Source organism: Desmodus rotundus, chromosome 4 (genome assembly GCF_022682495.2).
Source record: "Desmodus rotundus isolate HL8 chromosome 4, HLdesRot8A.1, whole genome shotgun sequence".
In the NCBI taxonomy this organism is placed as follows: Eukaryota; Metazoa; Chordata; class Mammalia; order Chiroptera; family Phyllostomidae; genus Desmodus; species Desmodus rotundus.
Window position 1 is genome coordinate 42,393,633 of NC_071390.1, and position 24,891 is coordinate 42,418,523.

Genomic DNA, 24,891 nt, shown 5'->3' on the forward strand with positions numbered 1-24,891 from the left:
ATTCTTCCAATGGAGTTGCCAATCAGAGAGGGAATTTTCATAGGTATTTCCATGGGCAGTTAAGACAAGATGAGTTAAGTATCCGCAAGTAGTGATTTAGTTTAAATAAATATCATATTTGTTATTTACTTTATTTAAAAATTTTATTATTTTTACTAAATTTGGAAAAAATTATCTTATATGTAGTCATAAATAAACTGGTTGAAATGAAATTCTGTGTTTTATTCTCCACTAAAATTACCAAAACTACTTTTTAAGACTGTTTAATTTGCAAATCTATTTCTGGACCTAAATTCTCTGGGGAAAACTGGTTTTTAATGGAGAAAGAATTAAAAAATTTTAATATGAAGATAGATATAAGCCCAGGAAATATATATGAAGTATTGTTAAAGAAAGCCACAAGGAAGAATTCTAATTTCTGGCTGTACTAAAAAGATGAAGAACAAACTCCTTCTGAGAGTACAAGAGGCACAGCCAAGATAATGGGGATTGAATAGAAAGGGCTGCTTGCTCCTGGCTGGCCAGACTCTTATCTTTTGGGAATTTATGTTTGAGAGCAGAATTGTGGGACATTGCATCTCTATTTCTATTTGTTGCTTTGAGTTATTGAAAAAACAAAAGGCACTTAAAAAATGGTGTTACTGTTTCAGTCTTGTCTATGTCTTAAAAGTTCTATTTCTCTAAGAGTGGCTAGGCATGAGACTTTAATCAATAAGAGTACCATGTATTTTAATAAATGAAAGAAATTAGACTTGAAGCTGTTCGAATGGTTTCTGAATGACAATGCAAAACCTAACAAACCAGGAGATGCCACATTGACACAACATCTGTGAGGCTCAGGGGACTATACTCCCTAGGTGTGGAATATTTTATGTTTCAATTAGAAAGAGAACAAGTTCCAGATTACCTTTATGTGATTATTCTATAATATTCAATTTTGTCAAAATACCTTAATTTTGTATATCGAACTATGCCTTTCTTTCCAATTCTCTTAGGAATTAACAAATTTATATTTCCCAGCACATGCAACTTCCCTTTCAATAAAATAAAGGTATGCTATGCTCATTTCTCTTTCGCCTTCTGTGCTTTGCTTTTTCTATGTGAAAAGGACATTTCGTTGTCAGATGTGTTGTTCTCATAAACACAAACAGAAGCTACTTTTGCAAATGAATTGCCTCTCTCTCTTATCTTTAAAAAATTATCACAATGGGGATTTCATAAGCTAGAAAATAAGCATGATTAAATTCTACTTGACTTTGTTTAGCTCTTTAGCCATTGAACATTTCCTAGAACAAGGAACTTTGGGGAATATAGAAATGAAAAATAACCTTGTCATGGACCTTGAAAAGCAAATCTCTCCTTAGATTGTACTGCTGTACAAAGTGTGGCCTGTGAGCATCACAAGCATAACCTGTGGGCTTGTTAGAAATGTCAATTTATGGACCCAACCCTACCTAGTGAAGCAAAAGCTTTGTTTAAACAAATCCTCCAAGGAAACTGTTTTTAAAGCCCTCCAGGCAATTCTTACGCAAATTAAAATTTGGAGACCACTGCTGGAATACAAGATAAATTATGACTAAAATTTTTTGAAAGGACATCTCAGAAGATTAAGGATGTGAAAGCAGTGTCTTCTGATGTAGATAAGGGAAGGCTTCTAGCACTTGATCAGTAAAGGAAGGAGGGATTTTTATAGGTCCTAATGAGGAATAACCATGTAGAGGGGAAGGAACTGCAAAAATAAAATTTTAAGGCCAGGGAAACACAAACTTATCATTTTGTAGAGGGCAGGTAAGTCAAAATACAAAATCTGAATATATTATCAAAGTACTTTGTGAGCACCATGGGAGAAAACGTCTAATACCAGGAAGAATGATGGGACGCCTGGCAGAGTGGGTTATACAATACTGGATCAAGAGGGGTAATTTCCATTTACAATGGTCATGTAAACTGATGACTGGGAACACAAAAATTCAGATTTTCAGAGCTGAAATACACCTTCAGGATAATTTAATACAACTGACTATGCAATGTACAACTTCTTACTCTACAACATGTTGGATAAATGCTTCTGTTAGATTATATGACATGCTTAGCAAGATTCCCTTATATGCAAAGACAATACCTAATTAGCAAGACAAGAGGGTCCATTTCTAGTGCTCCAATTACCTTTTCTTTCTCATTTTCACCTGCTCATGAGTCAGCATCTGTAGACATGAAATATTTCAATATATGTTATTCTTGACTGTGTTTATGAAACTGCTTGAATAGTAGGCTTACATTTTATACAATTTCCTCTGCTCCTCGTTTTCTACCATTTACTCATGAATTAGGAATAACAGCATGAAAGACCAAAATCATTCATTTTCATCAATATAAAATGAAGGGGTAAAAAATGGAATTATGAAACCTAAGATCCAGGATGGTCCAACTCACGAGCCAAGGTTGTATTTACCTGTACAGTATTATCAGAGAAGCACCAAAAGGCCCCTTGAATCAAAAACACTTCCCTATTAGTTGGTTATATTGGTAAAATAAGACATATGCCTTTACAGGGATAAATATAAGTCATGAGACTGCTTCAGACATCTAAAATGCAAATATGCATTACTATAGCTGTTTAAATACGGAGTAATTGCTAATCTCTAAAGAGGACAGACCTCTACAAATAAAAGTAGTAATGTCATCATGATATGACTTTTTACTTGCTTGTAAAAAATTGTTTTTATGTATATTAAACCCATTAAGAGCTTCTGAAAAAAATTAGACATCTTGTGGTTAATCTGAGATGGATACTCTAGAGTCATTTTGGAGAGACACTAAACTGTATTTTCAAAAAAGATATTACTTTTATATTTCTACTGTAAGGAAAACTGTAATACACTCAATTGGATTATAAAATGTCTGTCATAAAGTGTTCTAGCTACTGATAAAAGAGAAAATTGTACAGGAAGAAAGCATTCAGAGAGAGTGAAAATGAGAGCTCTAGAGAGAAGGAGGACACAGAGGAGGAAAGGCAGGAGGAGGGAAGGAACAGTGAATTATAGGCAGGACAGCTGTAGTCTCTGGAAAGGTGACTGCTGTCACAGAGCAATACCATTCTGTGAGACGCTTCCCTTCTCACAGGATCTTAGCCCATGCTGGAGGGGGGGGGGGGGGTAGTGGGGAAGATTTGGATCACTTAGTAAGCTTTTGCAGACAATCTGGATTCACCAAAGACTGATCAGGTAGTTTTATTATGAGAGGTCTGTCTGTCTGTTTATGCTCTCTTAGTTCAGGTCATTTCTTTGAGTTGGTCAAAAATACCATTCCTTTGAATAATTAACTCATTTATTATGGAGAACATAAAATCATGTCATTTGCATATGATATTGTGCTATGGATCATAGAATTAATTTGACAGAATTAGGGCAAGAAGCACCTAATAGACAATCTATTGCCATATCTTTTTCTAATGGAATGGTTAACACTTTGCCAAGTTCCATCAACTAGTTAGTGAGAGAGTTGGTGAGGACAGAATATTTGTATTGGACTTAGTGCTCCATGTAGCCTCTTTCTAGTTATAATCTAATGGTCTCAGAGGTTAGTAGGGAAAAGTTCTTTGCTTTGCATTTTTAAAAATTGGCTTTATGTTAGCATATAATTGGCTAGTTTAGTTAATTTAAAGTTTCAAATACTATTTCATAAGATAGGGTTATTAACTAACACATGAGCCCAAAATAAAATACTTACCAAATGGCATAGAAAAAAAATCAGTGTAATTAAGGTTCTTTTGTGTTTCAATAAAGGAAACTTTTCACTTTATTTTACTCTTGAATCTGAGGTGCAATCACTATGTCTATAGGAGTTCTAAGGGTTTCTTTATATTGAGAACAATGAGTTGGAATAAAATATTTCAGGAATCATCACCTCCAAGTGATTGTTTAATGACTTCTGATATATCTTAAAAATTTCATTAAATTCTTTTAACTACACTAACAAACTATCTCTTTAAGAGTCAAGAATAAATGTTTAGACTCTGGCTTTGTTACTTTATATGGATTAGTACAGTCAGCTGTGCCGTCAGCACTCCATGGCTCTCATTCCCCATGTCATGATCTCTGTGTACTTAGTGATCAGTCATTACAAGGCCTGGGGCCCTCCTTACAGTGCATATGTACTTTGTTCTCAAGTCCCATGCCTTTTCAAATTTGGTATCTGCAGAAATATAGATTCTAAATATTTCAACATAGATTTTAAATATTTTCAAATTCATGGGGAAAGTCCAGATTTACCTTGTATTTGGTTATTCTTCAATTGCTCAAGGCCAACCAATAAACATGGTAAAAAAAAAAAAATCAAACCAGAAAGCAAGTTCATCTGCTGGCATTAACTCTACCATTTAGAAATACATTGTCAAGATGCACAAAATATCTAAAGGACTAGAGTAACAGTGCACCATCATTTAAAAGCCAGGCCCGGCTTTTAAAGGATGTTGTTGGGAACTGCCCTGCCTGGTTTCAGAAGCTGTAAACACTCATGTCTAAGGCTGAGTGAGAGACCTTGGGACCATAAGCCACTAAGGAGACAAAGCTTATCTCCCAGGCAGGAGCTCCCCCTCTGCCCCCTTTCACCTCACCCTGCTTGGCCCTGGGCAGATGACCAGTTAGCCAACTACAGGTAAGATTCCTCAAGGGAAGGATGACCTAAGACAGGCATGGTCACAAAGAGGCCCTCAGGGAAGGACTTGAGGGACTATAGAAAAAGGGGGTGATGGACCCTTGCCCCTCAGCTTTGACATAGTCTGAGTCCTCATTCTGTCTGCAAGGAGTCTCCTAATATCTTGGCTGCCTTACTTCCCCTGCCTGACTTAAGCCTGAAACAATGCGGGAGGTGGGTGCAGCCCTGTGCTGGAAAGGACGGGTTCCCTAGGGCAATCAGGCCTAAGAAAGAATGCATAAAATCCTATGAAACCTGCTTTGCTAATGCCCTCAATTTTCTGATACGGGTCCATGCATGGAATGAAAACTTTGTTCCCCAAAGTTTTATGGCCCTTTAACTATCTGACCCTGACTCAGAATAAGCCCTCAGAGTTCTTTGAATGTTATCTATTATTTGATCATTTCTGTCTGACAGTGATTAATGAGCTTTATTTATATGCCCTGTATTCCTATGCAAATTAAACCCAGTAAAAGCCCATTGAGGAACAGGTTCCAGGCCCTTTTCCTTTGAGAGATTGGCCACCTTTCCTCCCCAACCAGATCATGTCTTGGTAGACTTATTCTCATCCATGGCAGCCTGGGGGGGGCCCTGCCGGTGGAGCCCCCCCACAGGATGTGATCCATGTGTGTTCACATTTATTTAGCCATTCAATTAACAGTTATAGAATGACCACTATATACCCCATATGTGGAGGATCTCATAATTCATAAAGCCAGAATTTTGCTGATATACTTAGCTAAGGAGAAAAGACACATAACATTACTCCATGAAAAGACATGAGGTTATAAGCCATATTAGTGGTATTTAAAATAGGGGGCTCTGGTAATCACCCTTCTACCAGCTAACCACATGCCTTAGGCATGTTCTTCAGCTTTCCTATTTGCAAAATAAAGAATGCAGACTAGAAGTTTTCTCGGATTCTTCTATTTGGCTGTCTCCTTCTGTACAATCAGATCATTTAGAGTAAATGCTCACACACATTATTAGGTACTATTAGAAAAATGGATGCCATGGCAAAAATTACTTGTCAAGACAGAGAAACATATTTTATAAAGGTATAATGGGGAAAAAAGATTATGGGCTTTGAATCCATTCAGACCTGTGCACACAATCTAGTTCTGCCATCTCCTAACTGTGTGACACTGGTAAACCAATTCATCATTCTTAACCTTCCTTTTCTGTAAATTGAGGCAAATAATATCTAAATGAGATAATGCTTATTACATTGTCTGGAACACAAAAGCACTTACACAGGATAGCTATTACTATAAGCATTGTCTGCATAGCGTTTTTTTTTTTTTTTCTTCCCTATGTCCTGGCACGTTAACCATGTAATTTCATCTTCACAGTACTCTGTAAGGAAGTATTCCCGGTCTGCATTTGAGGAAATGGAATTACAAAGAAGTTCAGTCACTGCTACAGGGCATATGAGGAAGCACCCTCTGTGTGTCTTCACAGAAAAACAGAGGTAGAGAGAGTCTAAAGAGAGAGTTGCCTTGACTCTCTCCAAGTGTCCAATTTTGTACAACTATTTTCATCCTGCTAGAATCAATCTTTAAAAGTTTGTTTCCACAACTTTGAATACCATCCCCTTACAGATCATTGAAAGCAGATGCATTGTGGTGGGGGTGTGCAGCCTGAAAACACAGTATCACGGAGGTGTGATTGATAGAAGAGGGTTATTAGTTGCCTATTTTGGACATTTTTGGTCAATAATCTCAAAGAATTATCCAAGAGAAAAAATATTCTATTCATTAAGATAATAAAGATAGAAGGCAAAACAGAAAAAAAAACGCTGATGGACAAGGACTTACCCAAAAGTATAATGTCCAGAGTCCACTGGCACAGCCAAGAACAGAACCTAATTAAAGTGTTTTTATTTTATAGTACTTGAGTGTTGCTTACAAGCTGAGAAAGTTCTATCATTTGGGGCCTTGATGTTTTCATTTTTTTCCTGTGTGGTCCTTATCTTGGAGAAAAAAGGTATTCAGTCTGTTAACAAGGTAAAAAAAATAAAATTATTCCTACTGTTAGAAAAATAATAAATGAGCCGGGAATTCTTCAGGACTAAGTGGTTAATTGCTGCCGCATCTGTGAATAATCTGTGAATAGGTCACAGCCAAACCACCTTGATATAAATGATCACACCACAGAAGCCCTGAGACCTCTATAGCTGGTGTAAAACCGCCTGCAGGGTCACACTCTCACTGCAGCACTAGGGGCTTTTTCTAATTCAGCAGGTAGCTTTATAGCTGCAAAATCTTCTGAACACAGATTGAATTATGGAAAATGATCTACGTACCACCACTTAGCCACCTGCCAGTCACAACTCAGGTCTAATCTTTTTTAGCTCCCCCTAGATGTCTGAGACTGACCACAAATTCCCAAAGTGATAGTCTAGATTGTCATGAAAATATGCTTTTCACATGCCTAGAAAATTTAGAAAACAGGACTCCACAAAAAGAGACTCCTATACCTGTGACGAATAACTACTCTAGAGTGGGTTGTTCTCTTACAATCCTTAGGTAGGAAGGTATCCTAGAAACAAGCATAGAAATAGATGGATCTTGGGTGATCCTTATGCTTTTCCTCATTCATCTTCCTCATGCTTATTAAAAAGGTTTAAAACAACCATAAAAATAATACAATTAGGTACACAATGAGAGGATTTCCCACCCCACTGACATGAACTTGCAGGTTAAATGGGATGCTTACACTGACACCTACACAGAAGAGTGGAGGGTGAGTCTGTTTCCTACAAACAGACTGCGCCTCCTGCTGTCAGTTCTTGTCACAAAGCTCCATTGCCTCATCTCTGCCATCAAAGTCATCAGCTCACCTCATGCTAAAACTAAGCAAGAAAATCTAATGCAAGGGGCTTTAGAAACTGGAAAAGTATGATAATGTAAAATGTATGCATCTGGGATTAAAAGCTTTCTAAATCTTCCGGCATATGTAAAATAAGAATGCCACATCCATGTGTGTGTCTCCAAGCTTATAAAGCAATTCCATAGCTATTTTCTTTGACATCAGGGTTATCTTTTTTAAATACACTGCTTCCCTGGCTGCATGACTCAGTTGATTGGAGCGCTGTCCTGTGCACCGGAAGGGTGAGAATTGGATTCCCAGTCAGGGCACAGACCTACGTGAGGCTTCAATCTCCTGCTGGGGTGCCTACAGGAAGCAACAGGTCAATGTTTCTGTCTCACATCCATGCTTCTCTGTCTCCCTCTCTCTCTCACTTCTCTCTCTCTCCCTTCCTCTCTCTAAAAAATCAGTAAACATATCCTCGGGTGAGGATTAAAAAAAAAGACTGCTGCTTTAACATTTTTCCTCTGGTCCTTGCCAATAGCGCTGAAAATTACTGAACTTTTGAAATCAGATAAATCTGCTAATTTGAGGGTAACTGTCCTCTTGTGGCTGCTTTCCTAAATGTATTTTATATCTGATGGGTTGCTAGTTGACAGATGTACTACAGATCTTATCTAATTGATATTCTGGAGATTCTGGCTATAGTGTTTATATAAAAACATTTAAATAATTTTAATCAACTGTTGATCAGAGATAAATATGTTCACTAATAAGACTCATTATCTTAGATTTTTTAATACCATGGTATTTTCATTTTTACACAGAACTTTAAACATTAATAAAATAATAATTAGTAAAATAATGAAGTATATTTTTAGAGATCTTTTAGGTTCATGGCAAAAATGAAGGCAAAGTACAGAGATTTCTGGTATACCACCTACCTCCACACATGCATCCTTGTTCCTGTAGCAACATCCTCCACCAGAGTGGTACCTTTATTACTTGTTATACTACTGATGAACCTACATTGACAAATCATATCATACAAATAATGATGTAAACCAGACTTTACATTATGGCTCACTCTTAATGTTTCACATACTATGGTTTGGACAAATGGGTAATGACTTGTATCGATCATCATGGCATCATACAGAGTATTTTCACAGCCTTAAAAGTTCTCTGTGCTCTGCCTGTCCATCCCTTTCCCCCACACCTGACAATCACTGATCCTAGCTGAGAAGTTGCTGGAGGGCACAGTCTATCTGTTCTCTGTCTGTGACTGAATTCATCTCAGCAGCCAGCACAGCTCCTGTATATATATGTGTGTGTGTGTATACATACACACACACACATATATATTTGGGGAATAAGTGGCTTTTTGCAAACATAATGCAAACTCTTTTGACATCATGTTGCTATCAAAAAAAATTAAAGCCAACTTAGATATTCTCCTCTGACATAATGAGTAATAATTTAATTATACCAATGGTCAAAGTGAAAGAGTAAGACAGAGAGTTACAGTGAAAGAAAGATGGAGGAAGAGAAGGAGAACAAGCAGTAGTCATTTACGAGGCTGCTTCAAAGCACAAAAGTCAAACCCTGTACAGATGTTGTGCTTTGCATTTGGAACTCCGTGCATAATTTCAAAAGAAATCAGAGTGATTTAGAAAGCCCCCGTCTCTTTGCACGCTGTTTATACTATACAAAGTGATAAATGGAATGCACAGTAAATCTGACTTTGTTTTTCACTAATACAAGCATCTTAAAAAGCATCAAATCTAATACTTCTATCTTGCAGGAAGTGTCCAGCCTAACTGTTCTCTGCATATACTCAGCTATAGCTTTCAACAGGTGTAACATACACATGAAAGATCTTTTGGCAAGATCCCCCTTATCCTCTTCCCACTCCTACCCTGGCATTGCTAGCAAACAGCAGAGCAGATAGGAGGAGAAAGCTGATTTTCTTTGTGCCCTTAACCCTTTTAAATTCACTTCCTATTTCAAGGTTAACCACTACAAGAAAGAAAACTGGAAGAAACCCACTTGCCCGAACCAAGTTCCTTTCCTACATTTTACTACCTAGCTACAATACCTGATTCTCACTCACAAGATATCCTGCAGATCTTATCTACACATCTCCCAAAAATCCATCTTGCTGAAGTTCATCTTTCAAAACTTGACCTGACAGTAGAGCTTGCAAAACTAGTGGTCCCTGGCATTATGTATTTGCACAAATGATGGGACTGTGTTTTTGCTTTTATTTTGTTTTAAATTGATTTATCTGTCTACAGTTAGAAATCAGTACATTTTTACATTAAATTCTACATTTCTGGGTTCTTTTAAGAAATTCTAGTGTCTGACAACACAGGGACTGTATTTAAGCACAGCAATAATTGACCGAGGATGAGCTGAAGGCCACTCTTTAAAGTGGGCTTATATTCTCCATTGCATCACAGGTATGCCCCTGCCAAGCCTTTTCACTCATTACTTGTTTGTCCCCCCACCCCAACTGTAAGCACTTAAATTCTCTGCCCCTACCTTGGGGATGCTCTGCACACAAAGCTGAGTGAGGGAAAGAGGTACTGCTAAACACATTTTAGGTTAGAAAGAACACTCTTAATAAAATGCTCTGCAATTTTTAACTTCTGTTAGGGACTTAGGCTTTTGTGGACTAACCGAGAAAGCTAAATAAATAGTATACAAAACACTGATTAAAAGGCAAAATGTATTCTAAGATCCAAACAATCAACTTACGAAAGGACTTCATGTACTTTTCCATCAGGAAATGATGCCTCATCTCCCTTAGGTCTTACGTCCTGGACTAATCACTAAATATTAGCTAAGCAGCTACCTAAGAATTATAAAGAACACATACAGAGGAGTTCGTGGGCATAGATGTGCACTTCTGCTTTTCTACTTCTCTAGTAAGGAAAGTGGAATAACACTAGAGATTCTTTGAAAAAAATGAAATTCACTCTTGGGACTTTTGTAGCTTGATCCACTTAATAGAAGGTCTCTTGTCTAAAAGCATTCAGAAAGGTCTTTCCTCTCTCCATCAATAAATTAAATATATAAAACTTGGGCTCACTTTCTATTTTTAGATTTATTGTGCTACCTTTATTCCTTTGATCTCTGACATTGATAGAACTGAGCTGATGCCCTACTCTGCCATCTATTAGCTGTGTGACCTTACAGGAGTTGCTTAATTTCTTTCAGCCAGGGTTTCTGGATCAGCAAAATGTTCTCATTGTGAGCATTGGTGTAATGGAGTAATAGGTAGAAAAATGTTTTGCATGATTCTGGTATAGATTACTAAATGTTTTATATATTTAACTTTAATTTCTTCCCCAGTTTTTCTCTTCTTTTTATTATCCATAAAAAGTTATTTTTGTCTTGTGAAGGCCATAAAATAACCAGTCCTCCAATACTTTTGTTAACCAGCTTCCTCCATGTATGACCATATTATTTAAATGTATAAAACAAATAGAGGAACTCTTCCTCTGGTTTCTGGAATCTTGAATGTGAACAATGGAGAAAAATATTTAATCCCTCATTTTTCATTCACAGATAATTAAACTGAATTCCAGAGAGATTTAGTGATTTGCTAAAGTCACTTAAGCAGAAGAGTAGAACTCTTCTTTTATAAAACACAAGACAAAAATGAAAGCAGGTTTTAATTGTAGGGCTCTGTGTATATGAACTCTATAAACCACATTGTAGAGATTCACTATATATTTCAATTGAGTAGAACAGTGAATTGATAAAAAGAAGTATATCAATCCTGTTCTGGCTAGTGTGGCTCAGTTGGCTGGAGCGTCATCGTGTAAACTGAAAGGTTGTGGAAAGGTTGTGGAATTGAACGATCTCCTGTCAGGGCATGTGCAGGAGGCAACAAATCAATGTTTCTTGTTTCTCTCTCACACTGATCTTTCTTTCTTCTCTCTCTCTCTCTCTCTCTCTCTCTCTCTCTCTCTCTCTCTCTCTCTCTCTCTCAAAGCAATTTTAAAAATGCCCCTGGAGGATGACAAAAAAAAGAAAGAAATATTGGGTTGACCAAAAAAGTTCGTTTAGTTTTTTTTCCCTTTATGATGGCTCTAGTAGCGCTTAGTTGGTTTTAACTTCATTCAAAATAATTTTGTTAGATTGTATTGGGACAGCTGTCATATCAGGGTGCATTTTTTTTATTTTTTAAAGATTTTATTTATTTATTTTTAGAGAGAGGGGAAGGAGGTAAAAAGAGAGGGAGAGAAACATCAATGTGTGGTGCCTCTAACACGACCCCTACTGGGAACCTGGTCCACAACCCAGGCATGTGCCCTGACAGGGAATTTGAACTGGTGACCCTTTGGTTGTCAGGTCAGTACTCAATCCAATAAGCTGCACCAGCCAGGAACAGTGTGCTTTTTTTTTTTTTTTTAATATATCAAGGAAGAGAAAACACTTTTATCTGTATTTGGAAGTTGAATACAAAAGTCCAACAACTGCAGAAAATTTGAAATTATTTATAAAACCATTTTTTCAAAATGAAAATGCCATTGCTTACTAGGGGTATTAGAGATTCAAGCAACCTTTTTTTCAAATAAGATTTTGGAGAATAAAGCTAAACAAAAACCGTTAAATAGAGGAAAAGGAAGAAGACTAAAATTCACTGAAAAACACTGTCCACATCACGTGACATTCGGTACACTAATCTGTTATCCCATCTGATCTCACTATTCTCTTCATTTTTCAGGAGAGTATGTCCTTACAAGACAGATACAAGAGATATAAATAACTTTCCCAAGAACATCAAGCCAAGAGTCGAACCCAAGTCTGTCTCCATATTTCACACGTCACTCAATAAGTCATGCTGTTTACCCTCTTTAAGATGTTCTGTAGGATTAATGAACTACTTCATTTGTTTATACACTAATTTATCCAGCAGTGATTTATTGAGTGCTGCATTTACTACATAGCAGGCTAGGGAAAGAAAAACAAAGGCTCTAAACTGAATTCCCAGCATCCAGCACAGAATATGTCACACAGTAGGCACTGAAGATATATTTGTTCAATGAATGAATAAACAAACAAATGAATGAATACACTCCTGTTCTCAACTTGCTACTCATCTACCTAGTGCAATGCATACTCCCAGCCCCAGACGACTATTATACAGTAAAAATGTGGGCAGTCTAGATTAAGACAGGCTATAAGTGCAAAATCCATACCAGATTTTTAAGACTTAGTACAAAACAAAGACTGTAAGGTATCTTATTAGTTTTTATACCGATTACATGTTGAAATAATATTTAGGGTATAGTGGATTAAATAAAACATATTGTTAAGATTAGTTTTATCTGTTTATTTTCTTTTTTTAGCATGACTACTAGAATATTTTAATTCATGTGTGTGGCTTGCCTTCTATTTCTACTGGGTAGCATCGACCTGGTGCCATTAAAGCACGAGGCACTTGCTTTTCGGTTCCAATTTCATGATTAAAAGTAAGTTTCTTCTCTCACTTTAATGTGTGATGATGTTACATTTTAAATGTAGTCCTTTTCAAATGCCAGTTTATTATTCTCATGAGATTCAAATCAATTTTTGAGGGTTAGAAAGTTTTATATCCAGATGCAAAATAGTCCGTATGCAAATGCTCTTAAAATATGACATCCCTTTAAATCTTTCTCTGATGAGAAGCAACTGCATTGCTCCAAGTTCTTTACTGGATCCAGTTCTGTAAGGTGAAATCTAACCTGTTCACCCTGGCAAGCCATTATACAAGGCTGCTAACTGCCTCTGTTCCGCTTCAGCCAACTTAGCGATCCAGATTTCATTTCTACGGTATTCCTGGGGCACAGGAATGAGCATTGTGCCTTTATTCAAGCTGTTATCTCCAGTTGGAATTCCAATTTTTCAAATCCAATTTCTGCCCAGTCTTCAAGTTTGATGAAAATATTGCTTACTTCATGCTGAATTCCCATTATACTCTAATCCCGTATAGTTTTCTCTCTCTCCTCTTACTTCCAAAACAGTACCCTTTTCCAAACATATTTATTCTTGATTATTGTGGATTCTTGACTTTTCTGTAAGTGCTACTTTTCTATAGCACTACCCTTTTTCTGTACTCCAAATTAATAAAGAAAATCCTGAAACATGGAAAGTTCACTCGCTAGGCTTTTTGGATCGTGTTCACCATACCCTTGAGCTGAGGGAGGATTGATATGCTGAGTTTTTAACCCAGGCAGTGGGCTGTCACACTTGTGCACTCTATTGTACACGAGCGGAGGCATTCCCGACTTAGCTATAACAATTCTTCCCACCAAAAAAGGAGAGCGGCCAAGACACTCACTGAGAACAGCTGTTGGTTTGTGTACAACTGAGAGCATGGGATTGTTCTTTTCCTTTGATGGGGCAGAAGGAAGAATGGAAGGGGACTCTAAAAGCTTTATTTATTTATAACTGAACATATCCTTATTTGAGAGCAGATGATCGAGTCCAGCAACGCGTAACATTGAACAGCACTGTGTCCACACGCAGCAGAGCTGAGAGCAGTAAGACTTCGTACAGAACAGCAAGCGGCCCTCGACAGCCCCCTCTTTGGCACTGGGGCTTTGCTAAATCTGGCTCGCCATTTTGTGAGCGGGAATAATCAGCTTGGTAGGTTGGAAGGAAGTATTATAATTAAGTATCCACCCACGTTTCTCCTTTTGGATGAAAGGCTCCCATGAAACTTACTAAAATAAGGTGCACCAAGACACACATTTTTGATGAGTAAGTCAAAGCTCTGCCAAAGCTGGCTTTTCCCATAGAGGAACTTCTTCGTTCTTACAACATTGTCAGGCCTACAACATTAACACTGTCGTATTTAATAATAACTAATATGCTAAAACCCATGGGATAAACTGGAGGTTTAATTGTTTTTCCATGAACTGATTTTGTCAGAACAAACTGGAATACAATGCAAAAATAATAGTGGAGTTTTTAAATTAATTTTAGAGACATTTTAAATAATAGCCATTATAAAAAAAATCATTTGTTGAATACAATGACAAATATTCTTTTGGATAAGAGTTGTATCACCACATTAAAGTTACAAATTATATGGCTAAAGGGGGCAAAGTTCTTTAAAGATGTTATCAAATTATCACAAACTCCTGAGCAAAATCTGGAGCAGGGTTTATAGTGTCTGCTTTTGATAATTAATGGCAAAGGCATCTGCTAAATCACTATGAAGAATTATTTTAAGTATCCATGTACAGTAGAGTAGGGAGGCACTCCACTTAAATTGGGTTCAAGCATATATTTCAAGTCCAGGCACTGAAATCCCCTAAGTCAACTTTGTAGACGGAGTGAGAACTGAGAGGTGTTAGAAATGTGTTCCTTCCTTCAATACAGATTTTCTTGGCACTAGCTATACAGACTTTGTTATATTTGAGAGGGCTCAAACTAATAAAAGATAAAATCTTTACTCTCTAGAATCACTGAATATCTTTATTTTTAAGATAAAATTAATGTTTTAAACTTTCTGTTTAATAGGTATTATTAGTGGAAGCCAGTAGAGTTCATGGTTCCTACCATTAAGTCACTACCTGAGCAAGATCAAAGTACTGGGAAGCATAATCAATGAGCGGCGCACTTTGTCATTAATTACTAATCACTAAGTGAAGGTAAGTGCCAAATTGCAAGCCTCTTGATTCTTGTTTTTCCTTCCCACTGTGGCTTGGTGGATCCAAAAATACAGAATAACTTGGATATTCAGAGTAGGAACAGCTTTGCACAACAGTTACTTAGTTCAGTATAACAAAATAAAACTAGTCACAAGGATCTAGGTTCTTCACTGATTGATACTACTAAGGTTTTTATAAGCATCATTTCACCCATGATCATTTTTAAATGTTATACCAAACTACATTGTAATGTAACGGTAGACCTCAGACATGATTCCACTGGAGAATAGGAATGTATGTTCAGGCCTATTATTGACTGATTTGTTCCTTATTCCCATTTCTTTTCTCCACTGCCTCAAATCATTTTGGTTTTCAAATTATTATCAATATAATTTTTTAATGGTTGGTATTTTTGTGCTTTGTGTTCAGCTCCACTTTTTATTATCTTTTTTGTAAAAGTTACACATTAACCATTATCTAAAATGTTCTTTTTTTCTTTTTAAATTTTTTTATTGTTATTCAGTTATAATTGTCTGCATTTTCTCCCCACCCCTCCACCCCATCCCAGTCAATCCCACCTCCCTCCCCCACCTCCACCCTCCCCCTTGATTTTGTCCTTGTGTCCTTTATAGTAGTTCCTGTAAACCCCTCTCCCCACTATCTCCTCCCCACTCCCCTCTGGCTACTGTTACATTGTTCTTAATTTCAGTGTCTCTGGTTATATTTTGTTTGCTTTTTTCTTTTGTTGATTATGTTCCAGTTAAAGGTGAGATCATATGGTATTTCTCCCTCACCGCCTGGCTTATTTCACTTAGCATAATGCTCTCCAGTTCCATCCATGCTGTTGCAAAGGGTATAAGCTCCTTCTTTCTCTCTGCTGCGTACTCAGACAAGGGCCTGATCTCCAAAATATATAAAATGTTCCTTTAACAGTGTAGAGTTTTTCTTCAAGATCTGATAGGAATTCTTTAAAAGTGAACTTTTTTTTTCTACTTACTTCAACAAGTTCACTGATTTTAGATTTCTCTGACAAACATAGCAGCGGTATCAAAGCCAAGACATGTTGAAAATAGCTTTTTCTTGAAGCCATTTAGAACCTAAGACTTTCTGCCTTGCTCTGTCAAATTGCCCAGCTTGGGAGTAAGACGGGTATATGCGCATGTCTGTGTAGGGAGGTGGTAGGAAGCAGGGAGGTAGAGGATTGATAAGCAGTCTCTACAAAGTTAACACAGAATGCCTTGTGAAACTGATACATCCTCGTAATATAAACTCTCCTATTTCCCCAACTGTCACAGACACCTCTGTCTCAGTGTTTGTAAGAAATCGATGATGATTTTCTCTGTTGTTTTGGTTACATGTCTCCTTTCAAAAATGCATTTTCCTGAGAGATAAATATAATGCTCTTTTTCTTTTCTTCTTGATAAAGAACCCAGTGTGCAAGTAATATACTTAAAAATCATTTTCATCTTCTCCTATGTCTATATCTCTCAGAAAAATAGAGGTCTCTCAACTGTAAAAAGTATTTGGTGGCTCATAGAAGTTTAGAAACTGGTAGTGGCCTTAAACATCTTTTTTTTTTTTTAACCTTCAGTTTGTAGATAAAGCAAATAACGCCCAGAGAAGTGTAGTAGATTGAGGGTGGTAACAAATCCTTTGCTATGTCTTCTGTTGAGAAGTGGAGTCTCATGGCCCCCAGCTGCCACTCACTCTTGGGTTGGAGCTGGCTCTGTGATTGTTTTGACCCATAAAACACAGAGGAAGTTGCACCCTGCCAATTTCTGGGCCCAGAACTTAACAGAATGTCAGATCTACTTTCTATCTCTGCCTTCCTCTTAGGACTTCTCATATCAGAACCCAAAATTATGCTGTGAGAGTTTGAAGCCACACGGAGAGGCCATGGACTGGTGCTCCAGTCCACAACCACAGCTAAGCTCCCAGCGGACAGCTAACAAGCACTTTCATTCATGGGAATGTGCCATCTTGCATGTCCAGCCTAGTCAAACTTTTCAAGGGCTACGTTACCAGACGATATTTGCCAGCAATCTCATGAGAGACCCTAAGGGAGAATTGCCCAGCTCTGTCCAATCAACCCACACATCAGTGTCGGAATAATGAATGGTTGTTTTAAGCCACTGCGTTTGGGGGTGGTCTGTTATGCAGTAAGCAAAAGCTAACTAGAATTGAAAGTTACATAGACCACCTTCAAGGTCTACCAAAGTGAGAACTATAACACTCCAAGTCTAGCATAATCTTATAATGTGTTAAGGGAACATGCAGAGTTAAATTAGACTCATTCTTAGTCCCTTAGTAGCTCAAAATTCCAAAATCTTTTCTTTCAATAATCACACAAAAGTCACATACACAAAAAATCACACAATAATTTCCAAAATTCTTAAACATTTAAAACAGACCCTTAGAGCTCTGCCTACATAATAAAAAACATCACTCGGTAGTAAATTAAGGCAGCATTCTCAAGTGTTCCCTGAAGGCCGCTCCTTAGTAATAAATATCATGAAAAAGAGTTCCTTAGGCAAATTTGGAGAAATTCTGACAAATTAAAGCAGTCTCTTTAACTCTAGTTTTTTCAGAAATGTACAATAGCCAAGAGAATAAACTTTCCCCCCAAATTGTGTGATCAAGGAGTCCCTCTTTACTGAGAACCTCATAAGATTTAGGATTCATAGAATCACTAAACTGAGAAATAGATATACGGATAAAACTTTATTAGCAGAAACCAACTTTTACTCTCAGAATATTTTACCAGAAAGTTGTTTTTACAATCTGGTGTGCCTTCAGTTTAGAGAATACATTTTTAGACAAAACTTTCATAATTCTCAGGGGCTACACCCAGGTACCTTTAACAACCCACTCCCCCTGCTCTGCTCTCTTAACAATTTCCTGTGGACATAGTTAATAAATATTAGAGCAATGAACATAAGAAGAAATAAATAAAACTAGATGAATAATAAATAATTGAATGAATTGGTTAAAAATTGCAAACCTGGAAATCAGCTCTGACTCTCATTAACCTGGTTTGGATTTTGTATCTTTATTTCCATATAAGGCCAATGGGAATTACAACCATTGCCCCGTCTTATAGAATTCTTGGGATGTTCAAAGGACATGTCAAAGTTGAGGTGGGGATGTTTGAGGGCCAACGTGATCTTAGCAATCATCTATTTATTCACTCCTTTCATTCGTTAGATGTGAAGGCTGAGATTCAGAAAGAGAGTTTATAGTATGAGTGCTAGCCACATTAGAAACTTTCTTCCTAGTGGATCCACCTTAAAGGTGTTAGTACAGCCCTCTATTTTAGTCTATAAGATACTGAAAACCGTGATTCTAATCCAGATGGTGACTATTTCTAACACAAGTTTTACAAGCAATTTTGACCCCAAAACACATTTCACCAGTGTTCATGGCCAGTATAGGAAGCTGTGTCAGTCGAAATATTTAATAACCAGTATGGCATGGGCACCGACAATCATTATAGACACTAGTCATAACAATGTGTGTAATCCTACTGATGGGCACCAGCAGTACATCAGCTGGTGTACGGATGCGGTCAGTCACATTTCCCCCTTCCTGCCACTGGTTCCCAGTCTTGTAAGCACTGTCACATTACTGGAAATTCTTCTCTTCAGGCTCTTTCTTGTACTGTGGCCGCACTGATGTCCATAATACAATAGGTGTCATTATGTTTCTCCTAGGAATCACCCAGCCCTTCATGGCTCCTGGAACAATATGCCACCTTGTCCCTCAAATCTTGGGGCATTTCCATCTTTTCAGCTTACAAACAGGAGGAAATTATAGTTTTATCACCTCCTCTTCCCCCATCTAAGGCATGGACAGATCCACTAAACCCTACTTAATTACTCTGAACCTCTTACCCCTTATATATCCTACATTCCTGTTCTATGCTTATATTACATAGTTGCATGTCACTTGAAAGGCTGAAAAAGCAATACAGCCATGAAAATATGGTAGAAAAACAAAAAGTGACATGAAGTAGAGTATTTGTTATTTTTAAGTTATAATAGAAAGAAAATATTTGTAAGAATAGGACAAAGTATCTGTATTTAACCTGTTTAATTGTGTGGCTCTGAAAAAAAATAAGCATTTTAAAAATATTGATTATAGTTTCATAGTTCTTTCTAAATAAGTGCTCCTTTTCCAAGCCAATGGGGAATGGTTTAATACAGTTTGACATATATACTTTCATATTACTTTGTCTCAACTCTGCTTCATTTGTAATAAGTTGTCAAAAGTTTTTATTTAAGTACAATTCAATTGTAAATGGGGAATGAGAGCTTCATTTTCCTGGATTTAGAGTAAAATTTTAGCATACTTACTTCTACAAGTCTGTTGGTGTGTTCACGAAATATCGCAGCATATTCTTTTATTTCCCTTTCCCGGCCATTCTTGGCAGCTTCAATGAGAACCAAAAGTGGGACTGTCGTATCCAGAAAGGAATCTGACACGTGGTCTATGATAGCCTTACGGAGCTGAGGAGAAACAGAAAATTCATGCTTTAAGAAAATCAGGAAATTGTTCATGTTATTTTGTACTTTAAAACCTTAGTACCTACAAAATTTATTTCATATATTTTTGCAAAGTCCTTAAAATCATATTTAAGACTGTGTACGTATGTCACATACAAAGTTAAAACAAGCAAAATAGCAAAGAAAATATCATCGAGCAATAGCTCTCTTGATCTCAAAAATCACTAATTTTTTCTTTAATTGTACTTAGCCCAGCAGTCAGATTACATACGATGATACTTAATTTTTTTCTTCAAAACGTTGCACTATTGTAATGTTTATGTATGTGTATAAACAACATTGTACATCATGTATTTTTATAATTGCAAAATTATTAAGTGTTTTCTGCCTTGTTGGAGGAACTGATAAATTTTGATTAGCTAAATTGTAAAACTTCGTGGTAATTAAACCAAGTTATATCACCAGTTATGCCAGTTGATAATAGATTAATAGAGCAAGGAGAATAATAAATGAATTTGATGTCCAATTTTCTTCATTTGCATTAATTGTTCTTGCCTTCACACCTTAAATTATTAAACAAGTGTAACATTCTGCTACAATTAGTTCTTATAAATTAGATTTTGTGTAAGCTTATAAATGACAATCAAGCAATTACTCTACTCAGAAGATATGTCCAGAAATTTAAAAATGCATTAGAAAAATTAATGCATTGTACATATATAATGTTGAGCCCTTAAGGATCACAATATCATGAAATGTTTTATTAACAATGCCAATGACTATGAATGGCCCCAGAGTTTTTTGATTACCCCCGCATTTAACTTAATAACTTCTATACAATAAAACAAATGAATAGCTATCAGACAGAAAATTTGTAATTTGCCTTTTGTGAAAATTATATTTGGGAGTATTTTAGTTGGTCTGAAGGTTGTGGGTTATTGTTAAGCTGATTAACATTATATTTGGGAGTATTTTTTAAAAATCAATAGACATTTAACTTATTTTGGATTATATGAGAAATAATAATACATTTTCAAGGGGTTGAATGATATGGCTACATAGAAAGGAATACAGTCTATCTTTCTATAATAATTATAGAAAAATAAGTTCATAATTATTATAGATTTCTGGGAGAAAATACCTCTGCCTAAGATAGTAGAGCTTGTTCAGAAGTGTGAAATATTCTGGCTATGGGCAATTTCACATAAGCTACAGGAAATCCTCAAGGAAAAATTCTACTTAGCATACAGAGAGGCAAATCACTAATGACAACTAATTAATATTTATTGAGCACTTACTAGGGAAGGGTGTAGAGTGCTGAGCAGTTACAAGGCAAAGGGAGTGAATGAACAATGTGTTTTCCTTCCATAAAGTGGGGACAGAGGAAATCAGGCAAGAGATGGCAAGTTAGCACATGCATTGGGAAGTACAAATTGTGTTAGCTCTGGACATATAAGAGAAAAGTAGAAGGAATCTCTCAGAACGGTAACCATTTTCAATGACCATCTCTCTGCCCTTCATCCTTTTCTTCTTTCACTTGTAATTAGGACATAGAAGGAGGGCTATAAGGAGATCAGCAAAAAGAGTTATACAGTGGGAAGCCAGCATACATGTGGGAGGTAATTCAAGCCATGGAGATGGACAGGATCAGAGAGAGAGAGACTCACAGTGAGACGATGTCCAAAGATGAAATCTTAGGAAATAGTACCATTTATGGGAGTCATGCAGATGGAAGAGTAAAACCTAAAAAACAACTGAGAATATGGCCAAGAAACAAAGAGGGCAAATGGCCAACAACGAAAGGAGAAACTTTCAAATAAATCTCTGTGTCAGTGTTCTCCAAATGAACTTATTCTACCAAACACAATTATAACACCTACATTATGAACTCGTTGAATCTTCTTTTCTATTGATTTCATTAGATTCAGCAGATATTCTGAACACCATTTCTTACATTCCTACCAAGAACAGGGTATTGTGAAAAATGTCAAGATGAAATGCATGGTCCATTATAATCAAATGGAAAAGTGAGTCATTAAATATTATAGTAAAGGAAACCAAGAGACTGAGAGCAAAGACATTTCAAGAAGATAATAGGTTTCAAAATCAAATTTAAAGATAAATTAAGTGAAAATAGCCAAGACTTTTCTATTGGATTTGACCACTAACAGGTTACTGCCGAGCTTAGAGTAGTTTCAGTGGAAAAGTTGGAGCAGGAGTCATACTGCTATAGTTTGAAGAATAAATGTGAGATGAGGGGGCAGAGACAGTGAGAGTGAACTCCTATTCCTGGTGATTTGGGACATAAAGAAGCAAGACTTGGTATTAACTATATTGGAACAGGGTTAAAGAGGGATTGCTTTTCATACAAAAGGCTTTGATGTTTGTTCCCATCTATGATATAATTACATGCAGAAAGTCAAATTGTCTTCTTGTGCTTTCTAAAAAATACATTTTGATTTATCACCATACAAAAATCTGGAGAGATGGAGAAAAACTGTGCCAATTTTTTAAATACCTAAATAATTATAGCAATCTTTTTCCAGAGCTGGATACATTTACTATGGTCTATTCCTCTCCCCTCTGTGGTTCCCTTAAATTTTTTAAAAAAAGATTTTATTGATTTATTTTTACAGAGAGAGAAAGGGAGGGAGAAAGAGGGAGAGAAAAACATCCATGTGAAAGATAAACATCGATCGGTTGCCCCTGGCATGAGCCCCAACCTCGGACTCAGCCTGTAACCCAGGAACATGCCCAGACCAGGGATCTAACCAGCGACATTTGGCTTTGGGGGATGATGTTCAACCAATTGAGTCACACTGGTCAGGGATTCCCTTCATTTTAATGATCTTTACTCCCTGTTCTATCTTTATTTCTTCAAGGTTTTCAACTAAATTTTTCCTGCCATTAATTCAAGCTTTTATTCCATGCACATATTACAAAAGTGAGGCTCAAGGTGCAGCTGATTTACTATTAATTAAATAATAAATAAGTGAACTCTTTGGCTAATTTTTTTAAATTAAACCAAATTAAGAATTTTTTCTTTTACTTTTTTCTAAGGCATGTTGCTAACTACATCACACATGAAATGAGAAAAGGTGTTCCACTAACTGTGGTATTACCTTCAGTAAAACAAGACTAAAGGATTGGAAAATGAGCTTTCAAATAAGGTCTATGCCAATGTCCTGAAAATTCTTTTGGAAAAGAGGCTAAAGTTATCTGACATAACATAACGTCAAATATAATGATCACAATTAATCTTATTTTCTGTAATTGGACACTCATTCACACTAACAAGTGCATTTTGAGCTGTGTGAGGACAAGGCACCGTTCTACGCAACCTGGGGACTGTCAGGGTGACACAGACACGGTGACTATTAGTGAGTGAGGGATGAACACAGACTTTGATGAGGTCTTAATAGAAGAAAAAGTGAATGAGAAAGTTTACACTGATGGTCATGATGAGGAAAGCTTGAGTAAGAGTGGGGTATGTGTATTCCATTTTGAAAGCCAAATAGGAAGTGGGAAGCACAACAGTCTAGGAATACAGACTGTCATAATCAAAGAAAACAGAAGGATCCTCAGGGCATCACAAGTATCTAGTGTTTCTAGAACACAGCGGTAGAGTGAGGGCTGAAATAAGATCTCATTAGGTAAAATGAAGGTAAAGGAAAACATTTCAGGCAAAAAGAACAAAATAAGACAAAAAGACTAAAAGATGACAGAATTAAATGGCCAGAAACTGATGGTTTCTGTTAGGCATGAGTGATACCTTTAAGAGATAGCACACAGTTAGCAGGAAGAAAAATACCATTTGTTTTGAAAGCGATTTAACCCACGCAAACTATAAATAGTGCAATTAATGCAACCAAACCACAATTTTCTCACCATATTGGCTATTTTGCTGATTCTTGATCATTACCATCACATTTATAGCTATGATTATTAACTGCATTAGAGGCTTTGGTGCTTTCCATCTCATCCACTGGACCAGTCTCTGATTTCAGCTCTTGATGAGGGGAACTGTTTCATGTCCTCTGAAGACATTCCACCTTGAGTGCATTCCACGCTTCTCTCAGTCATTCTTTCTGAGGGCTTGCTCTAAGTCTCTGTGAGATTCTCAGCCTGTGCACAAAGACCCTGGACATTCTAGAAAGTCAACACCACTGGCCACAGCCCTCAACCAATGGCAGGGTAGGAGCTACTGGATGAAACTCCCAGCATGCATCCATTTGTTAAACAATTCTGGAGGCATTATGTCCCTTCTCAGACGTCTGTAAGCTCATGCTGCCTATAGTGGCAACCTCAATAGCATATCCTCTCCTTCTTCCCTCCCTGTTCTTTTAGATTTCATGTTCTCTTACATCTGCTTCTTGGCATCACTTCCCATACAAACTACCTGTAGTAGGCCCCAGTCTGAGAAACTGCTTTCAGGGGATTCCAATATAAAATAGACACATTTGTGTGGTGTTAATGTTGTTTGGTCATGTACGAAGTAACAGACTGCAATGTTTTACATAAACTACACATTGACAATCACATTGTGTCACTTCTGTTTTGCATACCACCAAGTTTGACTCTGCCCTCCCCTGAATTATGCTGACTGTGGGAAAAAAATATTATAAGATAGAACTAGAAATGCATATAAGGACAAGACATGAAAGGCCTTGAATGTCATGCTAAGTGATTTTCTTTGTATGTTCTGACATATTTGTACGGGATATTTTTCCACTTAAATTGTACAGTCATTTGTATCTATATAAATACCTTTCCTGCCCAATAGAATAACTCATCACTTTCACGTAGGCAATAGACAAAAAACTTTAAAGAAGAATCCAAAATGCCAATGTAGAAATAGGACAACCTTAGATGCTACAAAATTTGAAGTTACTGGGAGGCCGAAAGGAGTTAGAGGTATGTATTTTTAATAAATACCTGTATGAAAGATGTCAGGCACAAAACCAAACGGAGGAGCTTTCCATCTTTTCTCGCTACAATTTAATACAAAGTTTGGAGACATCAATTTTTCTATCTCCCAGTAATGTAAGTGGTTTGGGATCTCCAATAAAAAATATATATATTCCTCTACAACTGGAACCCCAAAGTGAAAGCTGTATGTGAAAACTGTAAGAAAGCTCTGCCCCCACCACTACCACCAAATAAAGGAAGAGAAAGAATAAAATCGTGAGGGGAAGAGGAAAAATGAGAAAGTGTTTTAGAAAAGAATCATT

The 24,891-nt window shown here is 36.8% G+C and overlaps 1 protein-coding gene across 2 annotated transcripts in view; it reads right to left on the bottom strand.

Annotated features, from left to right (window-relative positions):
* The window catches only part of CTNNA3 (catenin alpha 3), a 1,492,024-nt gene that overhangs the window by 698,005 nt on the left and 769,128 nt on the right, over positions 1-24,891 (bottom strand). For both annotated transcript variants that reach the window (XM_053922528.1, XM_024561168.3), the window contains one exon: positions 19,511-19,663. In XM_053922528.1, the coding sequence (XP_053778503.1) occupies positions 19,511-19,663 (153 nt within the window). The remainder of the gene's footprint in view (positions 1-19,510; positions 19,664-24,891) is intronic.